At 44.3% G+C, this 21,585-nt stretch overlaps 1 protein-coding gene across 1 annotated transcript in view; it reads right to left on the reverse strand.

Annotated features, from left to right (window-relative positions):
* Positions 1 to 21,585, reverse strand: part of NME7 (NME/NM23 family member 7) — a 311,856-nt gene that overhangs the window by 142,191 nt on the left and 148,080 nt on the right. Inside the window, exons 9-11 of the mRNA XM_068269804.1 lie at positions 15,092 to 15,156; positions 9,030 to 9,098; positions 4,442 to 4,543 (exon numbers count right to left, since the gene is read on the reverse strand). Of these exons, the coding sequence (XP_068125905.1) occupies positions 4,442 to 4,543; positions 9,030 to 9,098; positions 15,092 to 15,156 (236 nt within the window). The remainder of the gene's footprint in view (positions 1 to 4,441; positions 4,544 to 9,029; positions 9,099 to 15,091; positions 15,157 to 21,585) is intronic.

A 21,585-nucleotide genomic window follows, 5' to 3' on the forward strand; every position in this document is an offset into this window, starting at 1 on the left:
CTTCTTTAGCAAACAAACTATTGCCGAAGGGCAAGTGCAGCTTGGGGGCTCACAAATGTTTATGCTTCCACATTTTCATGTTCTTATTTTTGTGTGTACAGACGATTTTTGATATAGCACAGGTACTTTAGCTGCGGATCAGATTAGCCGACACTCTGTAAAGTTTATGGTGAGAGCAATTGTAAGAGGTTGGTGGGTGCAGCTCTGGTGGTCAGCATTGTCTGTGGCGGTCTAAGATTGATAAGAAGATTAACACTACTGAAAATAAATTGATATTGTCATTCAAGCGCAGGAGTTTGAATTTTTACTGTTTGTTACTGTTAGCAGGAGTGGGAGTTCTCCTGCAATTCTCATAGCGGCTTCTTTATTGTCTTGTCAAAGCTGCAACTTTGCTTTGAGACAAATATTTAAAAACGGTCTCTCAATACTGGTATGGATCAATCAATGCTGATAGCTCTCTCTCCTTCTATCCTCAGATCAGAAACTTCTCCTTACTAGTTTGGAGTCCCTCTTGCCAAGTGTCTGGTGTCAAGCAATGTAATTGCAGATGTGTGAGCACGGACGGGTTGACTGTCGCCCTGCTCTCAGCCAGATACATGGATTGTAGTCCCAAATGCTGGAAAATCTATGTGCAGGTTGAGGTTGTGAGAAGTTTATTTATTTAAGTATTTATATAGCGCCGGCATATTACGCAGCTCTGTACAGAGTATATTGTCTTGTCACTAACTGTCCCTCAGAGGGGCTCACAATCTAGTCCCTACCATAGTCATATGTCTATATGTGTCGACGTGTAGTGTATCATAATCTAGGGCCAATTTAGGGGGAAGCCAATTCACTTATCTGTATGTTTTTGGAGGGAGGAAACCGGAGTGCCTGGAGGAAACCCACACAGAAACGGGGAGAACATACAAATTCGAACCAGGGACCCAGCGCTGCAATGCAAGAGCGCTAACCACTACACCACCATGCTGAGATGTGTGACAGAGAACTGTTGTTTGTGACAAGATGCCCCAACCAAAATTTTGCTAAGAAGTCTCATGATTTCTAGCTATGCCCTTGGCTGGAAAAATGTTTACACTAAACTGGCAGATCAGTCACCACTGGACGCTGGGCAGGGTAGAGCTTTATAGGTACAAATTTGTGTTTTGGCACGTATTTTGCTGTGCTTAAAGGGAACCTGTACTGAGTAAAATTATTTAAAATAAACACATGAATTTACTTCAAATGAACATTACATAGTTACCTTGCCATCAGTTCATCTCAGTGTGTCAGGTAATGTCTATGTTTCCCTATGGCTCAAGTGGGCGATGTTACAGTTTAACTGTGTGCTGACCAGGTAGCTGTTATGGGGTAATGGCCATTTGCAAAATGGAGGACAGAGAATTCCCTTGATCACAGTGGACAAACAGGTCGCGGGAGAGGAGAAAGATTGAGGAGTAGACTACATGGGAGATAAGTATGACCTGTGCATGTTTATTTTGACTTTTCATTTTCACTTCAGGTTTTCTTTAAGTTACAGACAGCTGCATGGCTATGCATGAGCCTGAGGAGGATGACACTGGAGCCAAGGAAAGCGCTGTGTGTGACATTAAATCTACTGTCTGTTTTTAAAGGCAACAAAGGTTTTTAAAGGAAACCCTGAGGAATACTAACTTCGGGAGGGGAAGCCTCTGGGATCGAAATGAGGCTTCCCCCATCCTCCTACGCAGCACCAATACAGCTGCGAACAGCAGCAGACGGCAAAATTTTCCTCTGAGATCCAGAGCTTCAATATCACCTGCACACATCCGGTGGATTTTTTTTTGCTGGATCAGGGCAGCTCAGGAAGACGGGGGGAGACTCATTAGGATCCAGAAGCTTCACCCTCCCGAGGTAAGTCCCAGGGGCCGTTTCTTTTCCTTACGGGCCCGTTTCCACTAGTGCGGCGTGCGGCTCGCAAACGCACACCGCACTGAGCCGGTGGGCGGGATCGCAGGCGAATCCCATGAGCCGTGCCATGCACGGCTATGGGATTCGCAGCCTCCGTGGCGAAATCTGCAGGGGGTTCCGGGCGAATCGCTCCCGCAAGCGATTCCGCCGCGGCGCCGTCATCCCCTATGGCAGAGTTTCCCCGTGCGAATGATGTGCGGGGAAACTCTGCCGAATCGCCGGCGAAACCGCCCTAGTGGAAACGGGCCCTACAGGTTCACTTTAAAAGACAGCTGCAGTGAGAGGTTAAAAGGCAGCTGCAGTGAGAGGTATAAGGAGGGTGTCAAATGTATTTCCTTTTAAACAATACCAGTTACCTGGCAGCCCTGCTGATCTATTTGACTGCAGAAATCTCTGAATAACACCAGAAACAAGCATGCAACTAATCTTGTGAGATCTGACAAAAATGTCAGAAACACCTGATCTGCTGCATGCTTGTTCAGGGTCTATGGCTAAAAGAAGCAGAGGATCAGCTGGACTGCTAGGTAATGTGCATTGTTTAAAAGGAAATAAATATGCAACCTCCCCATCCCTGTGTCTGGGTGCACACATAACAGAGCGTGAAAGGTCGCGTTTTCTGTCATGGATGTTTTTTTGTGTAGGCGTTTTTAGTGCTTTTTTTTCCGCATACGCGTTTTTCTAGCGTTTTGTGTGCTTTTTTTGCAGTTCAAATATACAAAATGCATATGTGTTTGTATGCGTTTTCAATTCGTTTTTACATTGCGTTTTATGTAAATCACTAGGAAGACAACAGTAAACGGAAATACATCACAATACATCATTATTTTTTTGAAAAAACGCATATAAAAAAGCATGAAAAACGCATACAAAACACAATACATTATGTTCCCATTGACTTTCATTATGTGCATTTTTTATGCGTTTTTGAATATTATACAACAAAAACAGCGTTTTTTAAAAACGCACGCATACAAAACGCATATGTGTTTTTTATATGCGTTTTTTCATGCGGCACCATAGACTTCCACTGGCGGCAAAAACGCTGCGTTTTCCGTAACGCTTGTGTTTCTGCTAAGTGCGCACCTAGCCTAAAGTTTTACTTTACATAAGCTAAAGTAGCCTTGAATCCACGGAATATGTTGGTGCTTTATAAATAATAATAATAATAGTAATAAACCCCGGTAAAAAAACAAACAAAAAAAAAAAACAAGGCAAATGATGAAAAATTAAATAGTCAGAAATTATATATTATGAAAACATCTACATTTTCAGCAGTTTCAGAGATGGAAACAGATGTAATAATGCAAGATTGCTGCAGCTTTGTAAAACAGTGTCTCTGGTAGCCTGGAGAGTGCCGTATTTTGCAAAGCTGCTTAGTGCCTCAAGTCAAGTCCTGCAGTATTCTTAAAGAGAACCCGAGGTGGGTTTGAAGAATATTATCTGCATACAGAGGCTGGATCTGCCTATACAGCCCAGCCTCTGTTGCTATCCCAAACCCCCCTAAGGTCCCCCTGCACTCTGCAATCCCTCATAAATCACAGCCACTCTGCTGACAAACAGCTTGTCAGAGCTGGCTGTGTTTATCTCTATAGTGTCAGTCTGCTGCTCTCCCCGCCTCCTGAAGAACTCCAGTCCCCACCTGCATCCCTTCCCTCCCTGCTGATTGGAGAGAAGGGACGGGGGCAGGGACCGGAGCTATGCAGGAGGCGGGGGAGCAGCTGAGACTGACACTACAGATGTAAACACAGCCTCACAGCACGGCTGTGATTTATGAGGGATTGCAGAGTGCAGGGGAACGTTAGTGGGGTTTGGGATAGCAACAGAGGCTGGGCTGTATAGGCAGATCCAGTCTCTGTATGCAGATAACATTCTTTAAACACACCTCGGGTTCTCTTTAAGGGTCTGTTTCCACTACACGCAAATTGGATGCAGAATGGATGCAGAAAAACTGACTCCAATGAATGCCTATGGGCCTGTTTCCACTAAACGCGATTTTTCTGATGCAGATTTTCCCTTAGGCATCCATTGGAGTCAGTTTTTCTGCATCTATTCTGCATCCAATCTGCGTGTAGTGGAAACATGCCTAAGCCTGATACACATCTTCAGTTGTGATTGGCCAATGATTGGTCAATTTTACCACCTGCATGTAGTATGAGAGCTTGCCTACACAATCTGTTCATAGTATTCAAATCTTCTGGTCCTCATACTACATGAAGATCATAAAATTGGTCAATCATTGGCCAATCAAAATTGGATGTGAGTACCAGGCTTTACTCCCAAGATTGCTGCAGATTTGTAAAAGAGAGGGTTGAATATAGCCTGAGAAGAGCTTTTCAGCAGTGTTACCTGCAACATGGAGACTGGTGCATTTTGCAAAGTTTTTTGGTGCTTTAAGTCAAATCGTGAGGTTTGTATACTTGTAGAGCTGAGCAGTATGTAATTATGTTGACATTAACATAATTTACATTGAGCATAGAGTTGCCTGTTTGTACTTTCAATTGATTATACTTACTGGATCTGATGGCCCACAAAACTCTCTGAAAGACCTTGGAGCATCTGGTCCCCGAATTTCCATTGCAACACAAGGGCCAGAACATAATTCACCTAGCATTTCCTAGGGGGAAAAAAGTACTATTAAAAAACACTGCACTAAGCATCTGGCTTCTACTTGACATTCAGATCATGCATTGTCTGTTTGTTTTTGCTTGTTAGTAGTATATGCAGTTTAAGAATCAATGGCCCTCAATGCATTCATAATTGCAAAGAACACAATACCAGGGATGCATACATCCAAAAACAGTGCTGGGAAATTTACGCACAAGGTGTAGCCAAAAAAAGGCTCACCCTGCTCCTGCAAAAGTCCTGGCGGTGTTAATTACTATTCCCCCTTCAGGTCACCATGGACTCGGGAAAGATGCAGTTCAGCTGCCAGCTATTGCTGATGGACAAATGTCACTTTTTTTTGTTGTAATTTTCCCGATGCCCAAATTACCCTGAGTGCCGCTATAGCTGTAATTCACAGTACAGCCTATGGTGGCTCAGCAGCCCCCAAGTGCCCGGTGCCCTTTTTGCCTGCCCCGCCAGGGATACCAGACAATACCCATACCTATTTAATGACAACTGAATGTTTCACAGTACTATTACTGTATTTGGCTTGTAGTCTTGTCACCAGCTCTTTTGGAAGTGAATTGCCAAATTCCTTCAGTATCACAAACTCCAGCATTGCCATCTGGGTAGAGGGGTGTAGGGGAATATTGCCACTTGCATTCCCTTGCCCTGCTGGTCTATCATGCAGCCACTACTTGCCGTATTCACATGGAAATATTTAATTCAATAAAGAAGCAACAATTTAGATGCAGTGCTCAGAGTGTGTATCTTCTAGTATTGTAAACTTACTCGAATATAAGTCGACCTTGTGTATAAGTCGACCCCAATATTTGACCCTCTTAAGCTGGAATTTTGTATTGACTCAAGTATAAGTCTACCCAGAAAAGTTAATGGCTGTACTTGGGGACCAGGAAGAATTAACAGACGCACTTGGGGCCCAGGAGGGGTTACTGACTGCACTGCATACAGTACTGTAGCCATTTATTCCTCCTGTCCCTTAAATGCAGCCAATAACTCCTCTAGGCCCCCAAGTGTAGCAATTATTTTCTCCCCTTTTTGCAGCCCAGTATTCCCTTCTCCCCTTCCTTGTTAATTGTGGCCAGGACTTTCAGACTTGTGTTTTTTGTTGGCATCTCCTTTATCTAGAAAGTGTCACCACTGGGTAAATTGCTGCAAATGGGAATGTCACTAATAGTGCAAAAATTACTCAGTGGGATCAGTGTTGCTTGTCACTTGTGTATAAGTCGACCCCTAAACGTTTACTTAGTAAGTCAGACCTAAATTTCTAGACTTATAGTCGTGTATATACAGTACTAGTTTGTCTGCCTGTGAGAATAGAGTGCTTATTGTTAAATTAAGTAGACTGATCTGTCTACTCTCACCAGCCCTGGCCCATATGGACTCGCTGTCACTGTGTTACTTCCTTAACCACTTCCGGACCATGGTAATTGAATTCTACGCCCTGTTTATGGCTGTTAATTCCTGCCGGAGCATACATTTCAATAACTGCGCTGCACAGACCCGCCGCTACCATCAATCATGCCACTCTCCTGTCGCTGCAGGCCACTTGCTCTGCTGGATGAAATGGATGGATGAAAGCCATTACTGGATAGAAAATTTAGAGAGATACAATGGGCTTGATTCACAAAAGAGTGCTAACTGTTAGCACGGGCGTTTTCGCGCGAATTTTCGCATTGCGCGCACTCACGATTTTTCGTGCGAAACAATAACGTTTTTGCGCGCAAACGCGAATTTCCCCACAAAATCTATCGTTTTCGCGTGAAAATTCGCGTTTGCGCGCGAACATGTTATCGTTTCGCGCAAAAATTCACGTTCGCGTGGAAAACTGCTAACAGCACTCTTTTGAGAATCAAGACCAATGTGTTTAGGAAGGATAGAGCAAGGAAAAAAGGTGGAGGGGTTTGTCTCTTTGTTAAGAACTCTTTTACAGCTGTCCTGAATGATGAGATGGATGAAGACTGTGAAGTTGTGGAGTCCATTTGGGTAAATATTCATGGTGGAAATAACTGAGGCTACCCATTCTGGTAAAAGCGGCAGATTTCTGGCAACACTACAGGACAGTTACCTGACTCAAATGGTAACTGAACCAACTAAGGGTAATGCGTTACTGGATTTGATCATTTTTAAATAGACCAGATAATGTATTAACTGTGCAGGTTAAAGAACATTTGGGAAATAGCGATCACAACATGATAACGTTTGATCTGGTGACTGATAGGCCGCAGGGCAGCAGGGAAACTAATACTATGAATTTTAGAAAAGCAAAGTTCAATCACCTCAGGCAGGCACTAAGTTTGGTGAACTGGGATAATGTGCTTGGGAGGTGATCTGAGGGCGGGTCTACGGGCAATCTGAGGGTGTGGGAGGGTGATCAGGTGCCCGCAAGGGGCAGGTTAGGGTCTGATCTGATGGGTGGCAGTGACAGGTGGTGATAGGGGGTGATTGACAGGTGATCAGTGGGTGATTACAGGGGAGGATAGATGTATACAGTACACGGGGGAGGGGGGTCTGGGAAGGATCTGAGGGTGTGGGGGGGTGATCAGGAGCCCCCAGGGGGCAGTTTAGGACCTAATCTAAAATATAGCGATAGTGACAGGGAGTGATTGATGGGTGATTAGGGGGGTGATTGGGTGCAAACAGTGATCTGAGGGGGTGATCGGGGGGGGGGGGTCTAAAGGGTGCTACGGGGGGCTGCCTCCTGCCCTGGTGGTCCCTCGATCACTGGGACAACCAGGGCAGGAGGCAGCCTGTATAATACACTTTGTATATATTACAAAGAGTATCATACGCTTATTATGCGGCAGATCGGGGTTTAACAACCAGCCGGCGCTGTTAAGTGGCCGGCGGGTTGACGTCACAGGTGGACAGAGCCTAATGCCGGCGGATGCACGCGATCCCCGGCAATTCAGTCCCCTAGGAGCCGCCGATCGACGTTACGCGGTCCTGGGGGTACCACATTGCCGATGCCCATAGGTAGTGGGCGTTCGGCAAGTGGTTAATGTCTATCTGATGACATTCTAAAACAGGCACGTTCAACGCGGACACTTAGTCAACAGCAGTAACAGCCACTGATTAGCAGCTGCCACTGTGCTAATTGCACACAGTACATGGGTTATTTCTCATGGAAATATTTTATTTGACAAAGTGTCACAGGCATAGTGTACCTTACTGCAATAAATATTGTCTCCAACCTTAACCAATGTACAGCGCTGTGTAATATATTGGCGCTTTATAAATACAATAAATAAATAAGTCAGCAAAAAGTGTGTTTAATTTCACTAGTTCAGCCCCATAGCAAGAACGGCGATATGGACCTTGGCCTAAAAAGTTTGCACATCCCTGCTCTAAAGAGTTCATTTTTACATATACAGTACCTGATCATTGCTAGAATTAAATGGACTGCATTGGACTGGATTGCATATGTAAACCAGCTTTGATGTACGTAAGTCACTTTTCCTAATTTAATTTCAACAGGGATTCGCAGGCCATTTAAGGGTGAGATTTACAAATGTGCTGTTAAAAATTATGTGAGGGAGTCTCCAAGTATGATGTGTCAGCAGCCAGGTGGGCAGATATTTGCAGGTCTGCTGCAAAAGATTTCATAGACTGCACATTTTCATAAATGTTTCCCTTTATTTTTATGGCTAATAATAGGGCAAGGTAAAAGCTTGGCGGATGAGCTTTTTGTCCCTATGGCCTTCTCAAAGGACTAGAGGACATGATCTGCGCATGGAGGAAAACCGTTTTAGCCATTTATTTAGGAAAGGGTTCTTAAAAGAAAGAGTGACTAAGATGTGGAATGTATTGCCACAGGAAGTAGTTATGGCAAATTCTATACCTGCATTTAAAGGGGACTTAGATGCTTTCCTTGAGTTAAAAGACATCCATGGCTACAATTACTAGGTAATGCCCAATGATGTTGATCCAGGGATTTTATCTGATTGCCATCTGGAGTCGGGAAGGATTTTTTTCCCTTTTGAGGCCAATTGGACCATGCCTTGTAAGAGTTTTTCGCCTTCCTCTGGATCAACAGGGATATGTGAGGGAGCAGGCTGGTGTTGTACTTTGTTCTCTGGTTGAACCCGATGGACGTATGTCTTTTTTCAACCCAAATAACTATGTAACTATGGATAAGGTACACATAAAAAGGGTAGCCCAGTACACACCTGTGTTATTTCATAAACAATACAATTGATATGTAATTGCACTTTATAGAAAATGTGGCAAACCTACAATGGAATTCCTTATAGAAATTTGCAAGAGATACAAATTGCAGAAATTGAGTTTAACATACATGCAGGCTAAGCAGGCAGATCAACTCAAAATTTGATCCAAAATGGCCTAATATGCCCAACAGGCTTTTGTATAAACTTCTCAAGGATGTATCTTACAAACACTGATATTGTTAGGATACACTATATAATTATTGAAAAGGGTAAAATTGTGACTAAAATTCTTTGGATCTTACTTACTGTGTACTCAGCTATAACACCTTTGTAAACTTCATAGAATTCCTCAGCATTGGCTTTTTCCATGGTAAACTGAAATTTAAACAGAATATAATTAGGTACATTTGAAATCAAATCACCTACACTTTAGTAACCGTTAAGGTGGCCATTCACTGATCGATTTCTTTAATCGATATCCAGCTAATTCGATCATTTGATGCAATGTCCTAGAAATCAATGCAGTAAATGATTTGATTGAGCGAGTTTCGGCTGAAATCTATTGATTGGGACAATCGGGTGCTATAAAAGATTTGGCTAGATCAATCATGGGTCGGAAGTGCACTGCTAGCGCAGTTTTTCATAGTTATTTGGGTTGAAAAAAAAGACATATGTCCTTTGAGTTTAATCAGAAAATAAACTACAACACTAGCCTTTACCCTCACATATTCCTGTTGATCCAGAGGAGGGTGAAATTGCGATGAGCGTCGCACGCAGCGAAGCTTACACTCACCTGTCTTCCGGCACATTCTTCCTTGACTTTTCTCCACTGCTGAGCTCTCCTCCCTGCCTCTTCGCTCCCGAAGAGCCTATGTCATGTCACAAACACTAGAGGCCTCTAGTGGAAATAGAAGATATGTGCTATGGTGCTCCTAGTGTTTGGCCACTGGCGTTTAGTCACAGGACACAGCCCACCCCCACCCCCGGAAAAGAAAAGACAAGAAGCACCAGTGGTGGAGAAAAGACATGGGAGAATCGGCTGGCAGACAGGTGGGATTTCCTTCACTCTGCACGGCCTGGAAGGGGGGGGGGGGGAATAGGAGCAGTAAGTGCGCATAGATTTTCAATCAATTTCATGCTGAAATCTATTGAAAATCTGTGTACAGTGAGTGGAAGGATCGATTGGATAGATCCCTCTCTGATCAGATAATGATCTGAGAGGGATCAATCTGATGGCCACTTTGGCCACTGTATGGCCACCTTTAGTCAGAAGCATAACTGAACTGACACGTAATCAATAAACAAGAGTACATATAAGCATTTTTAAAATGTATCTTCAGATTTTATTTTATTTCTTTAATTGCAAGAGTTAATAAACTAACTGCTTTATCTATGCTAAACTGCAGCTGAGTAAAGTGGCAGCTTTCCTGAAAAGTAAGTAGAAGTGAAAACACTTAACTAAACGAAAAAATCCCAATAACAGGAGAGTGGTGAAAAATCAAAATGTTGAACAAAAGATGTATCCGCTTTTTGGCCAATCAGAACTGCTGGTGTATAAGCAAACCTACAGCTTATAAAATTTACAGAGCCACATCAGCAGTTCTGGATGTAAGGGCCATAAAGAGATAATTTGCATAATCAGAAGTGATGAATTATGGGAGACTAGTCGCTCACTTCAATTTGAAATATCTTAAAGTGGTCTGAAACTCCAACATAACATTCAATAAAAATGTGTTTTCCCAATTTTTATTACTCATACAGTTATCATATTTGCTTTTGTGCATAAGTAATATTGTCTGTTTACACATTACACGTTTCTAAAGTGTAGTTTATCTTGCCCTGAAACCTGCCATTGCATTTTATTCAAACTGCTTTTTTATTATATACTAGTAGACCTAAGCCTGTTTAAAAAAGGGCTGTAGGTCTATCTCACCGCCGCAGGTCTGCACGCGCATGCACCCACCCGCCGCGCATTCGCCGCTCACATACGCACACGCTCGCCGCTGGCACGTTTGCCCGCCCCCCCTGGCGGTGTCCTCCTCCTGTCCCAACGGCTACACATGCGCAGTAGCCAACACACACGGGACACAGGGACAGGAGGATGACGCAGGGACAGGTAGGGTTTTATTATATAGGGAGGAGAACGCCAGCGCATACCACTAAGGCTGTATCTGAAATGACCACCAGCTCAGTGTGTAGCACCTATATAGACTTTCTACATACTTCGCATTCAATTCAGATGCAAATCATATGCAAATCTGCTACTACTTATCATGCAAACAGGAAACCAGTAGGAGGGGCTGGGAGCAGCTAACCTGACAGTTACATAGTTACAAAGTTAAGGAAAGGTGGGGGGGAAAGGCTGCGCATCCCTAAACACATGCTGCAATTGAATGGTTAATCGCAAAGGCATACACCGCCTCTGCCAGACTGAAAAATGCATGCCCTGCATCCAAGACAAGTGCTAACATTTATTAAACTAGGAGGTACTTTAGCTTCCAATATGGTTTGCATGCAAAGTATATTATACTAGACACTTGCGCCACGGTGAGGCAGACCTCCGGGCAAGTGACCTAACCTAAATTTAAAACCTCGGGAGCAGCTAAGCAGTAAAAAATGTGTAACTTACATTTGGTAGAACAGCGAGGAGAACGCCAGCGCATACCACTAAGGCTGCATCTGAAATGACCACCAGCTCAGTGTGTAGCACCTATATAGACTTTCTACACACTTCGCATTCTATTCAGATGCAAACCATATGCAAATCTGCTACTACTTATCATGCAAACAGGAAACTCAGGAGGAGGGGCTGGGAGCAGCTAACCTGACAGTTACATAGTTACAAAGTTAAGGAAAGGTGTGGGGGGGGGGGGGGGGGAAGGCTGCGCATCCCTAAACGCATGCTGCAATTGAATGGTTAATCGCACAGGCATACACCGCTTTTGCTAGACTTAAAAAAGCATGTCCTGCATCCAAAACAAATGCTAACATTTATTACGCTAGGAGGAACTTTAGCTTCCAATATGGTTTGCATGCAAAGTATAATGTACTAGACACTTGCACCACAATGAGGCAAACCTCCAAGCAAGTGACCTAAATGTAAGTTACACATTTTTTTCTGCTTAGCTGCTCCCGAGGTTTTAAATTTAGGTTAGGTCACTTGCCCGGAGGTCTGCCTCACCGTGGCGCAAGTGTCTAGTATAATATACTTTGCATGCAAACCATATTGGAAGCTAAAGTACCTCCTAGTTAAATAAATGTTAGCACTTGTCTTGGATGCAGGGCATGCATTTTTCAGTCTGGCAGAGGCGGTGTATGCCTGTGCGATTAACCATTCAATTGCAGCATGTGTTTAGGGATGCGCAGCCTTTCCCCCCCACCTTTCCTTAACTTTTATTATATAGGATTAACATCTTCTAATTAGCTGTTCTGAGCTGTTTGTGTGCTTAAAGCACAGAGAGCTTCACAGAGAGCTCCTATTCACTTGTTACACTGTGTTTACATACATGTATCAACATTGGAATGCAAACAAGGATACTGTTATCTCCAGTCTGGATGTGGATTTGAAGCTGAATAGCAGGACAAAGTGCTTTGTTTAACCATTTCAGTGATGTTCTGCTAAAAACATTTCTGGGATAGTAACTTTCAATCTGTGAGGAATCTTTTAGAGCAAAGTAGAAATGCTGACTTTCAGACCACTTTAAATACCTTCTTTTTTAAGGACTGGAGCCCAGTGGCAGCGCTTTTTAAAGCCTTTTCTAAGCATTTGTGATTTGAAAAGCTCTTGCTAATGTAATGATATGAGTGTGATCCTACTTGAGCGATATGATTTTATAAAAATCCCTCATAGCCTTGCATTAGTAAGATCTTTTCAAATCACTAGTGCTTAGAAAAGGCTGTTAGTGAGTCCCAGGCCTAAAAAGGCAAACTACAATCAGTGTTGCTTTTCAGTAGGCGTGCTTTTCGATCTCTTTTAGTCCCCTATACTTTCCTAGTGGTTTTGGGTCACCCTGAGCTGCTTGGGTATTTTTTGGGCCAAATACATCTGTTCATTGTTTTATATACATTGCAATATTCAAAATTCTGGAGTTAAACAATGGAAAAATGTGAACTATTAAAAAGAGGAAAAAACTTGCTCTTTATACCTTTAATTCATGTTTGTAAGTACCTTATAAAGAAAAACTGTAATACTTTAATTATTAAAACTTTATAAATAGTCTTCCAAAAATGTTCTTCTTCATCACAAACTTCATCTATCTGTGACATTACTGTATACAAACCATATACCGTATTTCACGCCGTATAAGACGCTCCGGAATATAAGACGCACCCAGGTTTAGAGGGCAAAAACCAGGGGAAAAAAAAGTGTACTAAACCTGGTGTGTCTATATACTGGAGCGTCTTGTAGATGTTCTCCCCCAATTAATGTCCTCCATGTGACCTCAGGTGTCCCTCAGGTCTTCCCAGGAGTCCCCAGTGTGGTCCCCTGTGTCCTTAGGTGTCCCCAGTGTGGTCCTCGTGTCCTTAGGTGTCCCCCATGTATCCCTAGCTGTCCCCCATGCTAGCTGTCCCCCATGTGTCCCTAGTTGTCCCCATGTGTCCCTAGCTGTCCCCATGTGTCCCTAGCTGTCCCCCATGTGTCCTCAGGTGCCCCCCATGTGTCCATAGCTGTCCCCATGTGTCCCTAGCTGTCCCCCATGTGTCCCTAGCTGTCCCCCATGTGTCCTCAGGTGCCCCCTATGTGTCCTCAGGTGCCCCCCATGTGTCCATAGCTGTCCCCTATGTGTCCTCAGGTGCCCCCTATGTGTCCTCAGGTGCCCCCCATGTGTCCTCAGGTGCCCCCCATGTGTCCTCAGGTGCCCCCCATGTGTCCTCAGGTGCCCCCCATGTGTCCATAGCTGTCCCCCATGTGTCCTCAGGTGCCCCCCATATGTCCTCAGGTGCCCCCCATGTGTCCATAGCTGTCCCCTATGTGTCCTCAGGTGCCCCCTATGTGTCCTCAGGTGCCCCCCATGTGTCCTCAGGTGCCCCCCATGTGTCCATAGCTGTCCCCCATGTGTCCTCAGGTGCCCCCCATATGTCCTCAGGTGCCCCCCATGTGTCCTCAGGTGCCCCCCATGTGTCCTCAGGTGCCCCCTATGTGTCCTCAGGTGCCCCCTATGTGTCCTCAGGTGCCCCCTATGTGTCCTCAGGTGCCCCCCATGTGTCCATAGCTGTCCCTCATGTGTCCCCGTTACCTGTGTGTTGTGTGATTGTGCTGCCCCTATGTGTTCCTGGTTCCCCCGTGTGGTCCGCTGACTCGTGCCCCTGCCTGCTTGTGTCCGCTCCCGCAAATGTGCTCTACCCTCCCCGCAATTATGCTACAGCCCCCGCTCGTTTCAGCCACCCTCCCCGCAATTATGCTCTAGCCCCCCTGCTCGTTTCTGCCACCCTCCCCGATTGCGTGTACGCTGCCCCCGATATCCAAATAGCCGCCGCAGTCTTACTGTATCAGCGGCTCCCGGGATCGCAGCCCTGTGGTCTCCTGTCTCATCGCTCTAGTGATGGCTTCTGCAATGCGCGTCATCAGCAGAAGCCATCACTAGAGCGATGAGACAGGAGACCACAGGGCTGCGATCCCGGGAGCCGCTGATACAGTAAGACTGCGGCGGCTATTTGGATATCGGGGGCAGCGTACACGCAATCGGGGAGGGTGGCAGAAACGAGCAGGGGGGCTAGAGCATAATTGTGGGGAGGGTGGCTGAAACGAGCGGGGGCTGGAGCATAATTGCGGGGAGGGTAGAGCACTTTTGCGGGAGCGGACACAAGCAGGCAGGGGCACGAGTCAGCGGACCACACGGGGGAACCAGAAACACATAGGGGCAGCGCAGACCACACAGCAGGTAGTTACATGCAGGGAATCCCCAACGTAGCGGCGGTTCGTATCAGCGGGTGTTCGTAAGTCGGGGATTCCCTGCATTTGCCGTATAAGACGCAGGGGCTTTTTCTCCTCATTTTTGGAGGAGAAAAAGTGTGTCTTATACGGCGGAAAATACGGTACTTCTGATCCACGCATTCTACACACAATTGAGTTCTGCCTTATCCTCAGATATTTTTGTGTAATTCAGAGGTGCAATAGTTACAATTTTCGGCATGTCAGTTGTCAACAGAATACAAAATAACTGGCACCAGGTAGTTATTATATAGGTGCATTACAATGCTTGTGTCATATTTAATAACAGTGGTCTACACTGAAGAATACTTCTTAGATTTTGTAGTTCAGACAAGCCTAAGCTAGTACTACACTGGTTTTAAGCAGCAACTAGCAGCTATTGGGGTTTGTAGCGATAATTTAACTTTGGGACACCATGTGAAGAATGTACTCTTACCATCTGTAAAGCAGAAATTTCAAAGCCTTCATCCAATATGTAATTAATAATTTTTCCCATCAGACCTGTATAGAAATGGAAAAGAAAAACACAATGGATATATTTGGAGTAACACGTAAATCTAAGTACATTTCTAAACTGCGAGCATTGTAAAAATATATTTAATGTCATTATAGGCTATAAACACACTGTACACCAGTGGTTCTGGCTGTGTCTGGCTTTTGGGTGTAAAGAGATGATGTACACATCCATTAGTGATGCACCGTTGGATATTTTTCTTGCTTACATAAGGCTAAATGATTGCAAATGCCTTCAGCTTTAAAGTGAACCTCCAGACTAAAAATCTACTCAGCAGCACTGAAAAGGCTTGGTGTTTCTTTCACAGCATCAGAACTTTGTTTTAATTACCTAAGCCTAATTATTAGGTATACAGAAGCTACGCTCCGCCCAATCAAAGAAAACTGCCTGGGCTTTTATTTCCCTGATGCTGTGCAAAGCATGATGGGATTTCCTATGTTGTTATTCACATTGCCTAGCAACTGGGAGGGGTGATGAGCACACAGGACAGTTGGAACTCTGTCTCATGCTCCCTGTCACCTCCTTTCAACCAAAAAGATGGCTGCCTTCATGAAATCAAACATTTGCTTGTTCTTTTAAAACGGGGGGGGGGGGGGGGTAAGAGATTATATTACCTATCTATTTTAACTAACATAACTAATGTAACTTAAAGACAGTATTTTTGTTTAGGCTGAAGTTCCTCTTTAAGAAGGCAAATTTATATTAAGCATAGCTTCTTTCTAGTAACAGTGCTTTTTGGTCTCTCTGAGCCCCTTAGGCCCGGTTCAGACGTACACCCCACAGCGTCTTGTTCAAGTGCTTTTCTGCAAGCGTGTAGAAAAGCATTTGAGAGCTTCTGGTGGCCATCAGCATTTTTCACCCCCACAGGGGAACACGAAGATGTGGTGGTAAATGACCCTTGGAGCTAAACGACTCATAGATACAGTGGTTCCCAACCTTTTTCAAGCCAAGCATTCAGATCTCTGTAACACATCACATGTGTATAAAAGAAAAATACTACTAATAATCATGAACTTAAAGGACTTACGATGCGAAAATTGAAAAAAAAAGTTAAATACGCGGCGGCAAGTTTTAGCCACAGAGGACGCCATCTGCCATGGTCTCCTGCTTATTTCAAATGAAATGAGAATGGCATGTCAGAAGAGTGTGGACTATCTGTTGAAGTGGACCATTTTGTAATATATTCCCTGTTTTTTTTTTCAAAAATCATTTTTTATTAATTTTTTAAAACAGGTATAACAAAACACAGATAGTAGTGCAATTGGTTGTGCAAACAAGAAATTGTATATACACTTGACTCCTCTGTAGAACTGACATAAAGTGTCGGCATGCAATAAAATACATGAACAAGATTAGGTGTAGCAGTTGGGCCTATACGTCACATTAATATGTAGATGAGAGCAAGTCCATATTTACCAATTTAACCTTCGATGGAAGTGCTTATGGTGCATGTGTAGACGGACTTGGGAAGGAGGGAAAGGTTAAAGGGAGACAGGAGTGGGGAATGGGAGGAAGGGAAGAGCCTTGGGGGTATAGGAACATCAGGTTGAGGTTTATGGAAAAAAGGGGGGTGGGGAACAGGGAGGGGGGGGGAGAGGGAGGGGGGGGGGCACCAGGATCCTCACACTCGTGAGATACTTAGGTCTTATTGCGCTATCACCCTAGGTAACGCTTAGGGATATAACGGCTTAATAGAGATATGGTCCCTTTGTTCCATTATTCATATAAATGACTTGAATATTACGCCAGTCATTATAAGTAGTTAGTGCATTTATCAGAGTCACAAAAATCTATCCATACGGCCCATCGTGCTACAAAGGTATCATTTTTATTCTGGGCAGACAGCAGTAGTTCATCCATCCTTTTGAGATGATTGACCTGCACAATCAGTTCAGCTTTAGAGGGGAGGATTTGTTGTTTCCACCTTCTAGAAAGGAGAAGACGTGCCCCAATGAGAATATATCTAAACATAGTTTTTGTAGCTTTGGAAATGGCACCCGGTAAGGCAGAGAGCAAGGCTATCTCTGGAATACAGGGCATAGGGCTTAAGTATAGTAGATTGTGCAGGTCAAAAACATATACCAGAACGGGCGAATGTGTTTACATTTCCACCAGATGTGGAAGTAGTCACCAATTTCCGTTCCGCATCTCCAGCATAGGTTTGAGGAGGTGGGTTGGAACTTAGCTAATCTGGCTGGGTCCTTATACCACCTACATAATATTTTAAAATTTCTTTCTTGGGCGTCTATGGACGGGGATAGTTTATGGGCTAAGGCAAATATTTTGTCCCACTCCTCAGTATCTAATTCTCTCCCTAGGTCTTTGTGCCAAGTGTCTTGAAGTTTCTGTAGGGATTCAGAGCCATTGGAGGCATTAAGGATAGAATATATTTGGGCCAGCATATGGGAAGGTTTGTCCTGCATTGCGCACAGTTGTTCAAACGGGGATAGGACTCTATGTATCTTAGATTTTGGGAGGAGGGAGGAGTAGAATTTCCTCACTTGAGAGATAGTGAGCCAGTCAGGGTTGGTCACATGTGTGCTAGCTTTCCACTTTTCAGGGGGGAGAAGTGTATCTTTGTTTATAAGGTGTCTGATCTGCGGCCATCTGGATCTGTCATGGCCAAGGAATGAGGTCCTGCCTATACCCGTGCCAAATTCACTGTTATCTAGTAGTGGGGTGAGAGGACTGGGTATAGTGGATAAGTGGTATTGAGAGCAGTGTGTGTCCCATTTGGATAGGATTACCGCCGACCAGTAGGGCAATGAGTGGAGAGGAGGGCGTTTGGCCTTAGGGGACCAGAGTAGAGCCCTTTGGTCAAGGTCTTGGGATCCCTTCTCCAGGGATACCCACTGTTTCTGCTGTCTACCATGGAACCAGTCTAATATCAGAATTAGTTGGGCAGCATCGTGGTGTTTCTTCATATCTGGGAGGCCTAGTCCACCCTCATCCTTAGGTCTGTGGAGTAGTTTAAGTCGAACCCTCTGTGTTTTGCCATTCCAAATGAAGTTACTAATTTTGCATTCTAGGAGGTTTAAATAATTATGAGGCAGCGGGATGGAGATAGCCTGTAGCACATAGAGGAGTCTTGGGAGAGTGTCCATTTTTATAACGTTCACCCTTCCCAGCCAGGATAAGCGCAGTTTGTCCCATGCTTGTAGGTCTTTGTGGATTCTGTCTAAGAGAGGGGGGAAGTTTAGCTTGTAGAGATTTGAGAGTTCTGTCGGAATCATGATCCCCAAGTATTTAATGGCAACATCGTGCCATTTGAAAGGAAGGGCCTTCTTAAGGCTAGTAATGGAGGAGGTCGGGAGGGAGACATTTAAAACCTCTGTCTTAGATACATTAATTTTGAAATTACTTAGGTTTCCGAATATCTCAGCTTCTCTAAAAAAATTAGGGAATGAGATATGTGGTGTGGTTAGATATAGAAGGAGATCGTCTGCATATAGTGATAGCTTAGCCTCCCGCCCATCAACCTGGATTCCTCTTATATCAGGGTTGGCTCTCAAGGCATTAGCAAAATGTTCTATGCATAGGGTATACAGCAGGGGGGATAGGGGGCACCCCTGCCTCATGCCATTGTTTATCTGGAAGGCGTCCGACAGGATTCCATTTATCCATACTCGGGCCGAGGGGGAACTGTATAGTCCCATCATCTTTTGTAAAAGATTGGGCCCAACGCCTATCTGTAACAAAGATTCACGCATGAATTTCCAATGGATCCTGTCGAACGCCTTCTCTGCATCGACCGACAGTACACACATAGGTATCTTATGGGATTGAGCCCAGTGGATCAAGGATATTGTTTTTAGGGTATTGTCCCTTGCTTCTCTTAAAGGCGTAAAACCCACCTGGTCTGTGTGTATGATCTGGGGCAGGGAGTCCCTGAGTCTGTCAGCAATGATTTTAGAGTAAAGTTTGACATCCAGGTTGATGAGCGAGATGGGGCGGTAGCTAGTACATGCATTTGGATCTTTTCCTGGTTTCGGGATAACCACTATGTGGGCCTGTAGAGTTTGTTTCGGAAAGGGGGAGTCCTGTGAGATAGAGTTAAAGGCAGAGGTAAGCAGAGGTGCCAGCTCCTTGGAGAATGTTTTATAAAAAGCGCCTGTGAACCCATCCGGTCCTGGGCTTTTGTTAATTTTCATACAGCTAATACCTGACAGGATCTCTGCTTCAGAGAAATCTCTTTCAAGCTCCTCAATTGTAGTGGGAGAGAGTGTAGGAAGCTTAGTGTCATTTACATAAGATTTGATCTTGTTTATTAAAGCGGAGTGTTCAAGGTCTTTAAATTTACCTGGGAGATTATAGAGCGATTGATAAACGATTCGGAACTCTTCTGCTATATCCGTGGGTTTATGTACCATGCTGCCTGTGTGGGCAGAAATAGAGGGAATGAAAGTTGTATTGGTCCTGGGGTGCAAATAGTGTGCCAGAGCGGTACCACATTTATTTGCTTGTGCGTAATGAGTGCCTTGAAGTCTTTCTCTGTGCCCAAGAGATTGTTCGTCTAGTAATGAGAGAATTTGGTGTCTTGTTATAGCCACTTCTACTGTGGTAGCCGGGACTTTGTTATCCTCTGCCTTATGTTTAGTTTCGAGTCTAGCTAGGTTAGCAAACAATTACGACAATTTTGCGCTTTTAATCTTTTTGAGTATTGCACCATGGGATAGGAGTTGGCCTCTGATTGTGCACTTAAGAGCCTCCCATTTCACTGCCTCAGGTGTGTCATCATTGGCTTGGTCAGTACTAAAGTTAGCAATTGTTTTGCGTATATCCTGCAGAAACTCCAGGTCTTTTAGTAGGTTGTTGTTGAGCCTCCAAATGAATTCACCTTTGGAGGTCTGCAGGATATCTAAGGAGCAATAGACCGGGGCATGATCTGACCAAAGTTTTATTCCTATGTCCGAGGCTGTAGCCTTATCCAGCAGACCATGGAAGATAAGGATATAATCTAAGCGACTAAAGGAACCATGTGGGGGGGAGAAGAATGGGAAGTCTTTTTTTTGGGGGGGGGGGGGTTAAAATTCGCCAACAGTCTGAGATATGCATTTCATTTAGCTTGGCGGAGGACTCTTCTAGGTATGTTAGAGTGGCCAGTGGAGGAATCAAGGTCAGGGTTAAGACAAAGATTCAAGTCTGCCCCTATAATAATCTGGCCTTTGGCAAAGGCCTTGAGCATAGGGAGGAGGCGCAGAAGCCATTGGCCTTGATTTTGGTTAGGAGAGTAAAGTGAGGCGAGAGTAAATTGTTTACTACCCAGTTTAAGTCGTATGAAGAGATATCTTCCTAAGGAGTCAGAAAGTGATTCCGCCTCTGTGAAAGGCAAGCTTTTGTGAAATGCAATCGAGACCCCTTTTGACTTAGAGTGAGGGAAGGTGCTGTGAAACCAAGAGGTGTAATATTTATTCCTAATCTGCGGTATACTATCAGAATGGTAGTGGGTCTCCTGTAGGAACAGGATTTTCACATTACTTTTATGCATATTGTAGAGAATCTGCGCCCTTTTGGCTGGACTGTTTAGTCCTTTGGCATTAAACGTGGCACATTTGCAAGACCTTATGTCGGATCTAGTTGTTGATGTCATAGGGGGAGAGGTGAGGAGTATAATGGGCAGTTATAAGGACCGTATCTCGTGAGGCTTTAGGCAGCGGAGAGTATGTATGGTTTCCTAGGCTATAGCTTATAGTATGGAGGAAGGGTGCCTTCGGGGTTGGGAAGGGGAACAACAAATCATAACATCGCAAAACAGGGGTTAATAAACCAATATCATTTCTATAAGAAACAAGAAGTAACATCAACATCAACACTATAGTGTATCTGGCCATAGCCAGATGTGTATTCGGTGGGGAGAGGAGGTCCAGGGCACACTGAGCCCTCTCCCCACTCCCAACGACTTATCCTTTGAGACCCACACGGAGGTCCCTTTGATAATGAGCCCTTGTATCAAGGGGGGATTGTTCATTAGGTTGCAGCCAGTGTGTAATGATAGTATCTTAGGTAGGTATTCTTCATCATTATGATGTAAAAGAGACTACAATATGGATCCTGTATGTAAGCCCCTAGTGGGGTAGCTTAGGTGTATAACAAGAAGGAGAAAAGATCTTCAATAACATACACCCTGCTGGGAGTGTAGTTGGTAAATCAGGCAGTCCAGCATGAGGTAATTGAGACAGAAAAAAAAAAAAGGGGGGGGGGGGCAAAAAGAGGAAAGATTCTTGGTGCAACCGTGGGTGTGCATTGTAATAATAATTGAACACCTTTAAGGGCTATAGCCTTGTGTGGGCGAACCGTTCTGGGAAAAAGTACCATTTCTTAATCAAACCTAGAAAGACCCCAAACTGGGGCTGTTTAAAGTGAAACCGGAGAGTCTAAGTAGCAAGGCTGCAGCATGCTGCGGAGCAAAGACAATA

This window comes from Hyperolius riggenbachi, chromosome 2 (genome assembly GCF_040937935.1).
Source record: "Hyperolius riggenbachi isolate aHypRig1 chromosome 2, aHypRig1.pri, whole genome shotgun sequence".
Lineage (NCBI taxonomy): Eukaryota > Metazoa > Chordata > Amphibia > Anura > Hyperoliidae > Hyperolius > Hyperolius riggenbachi.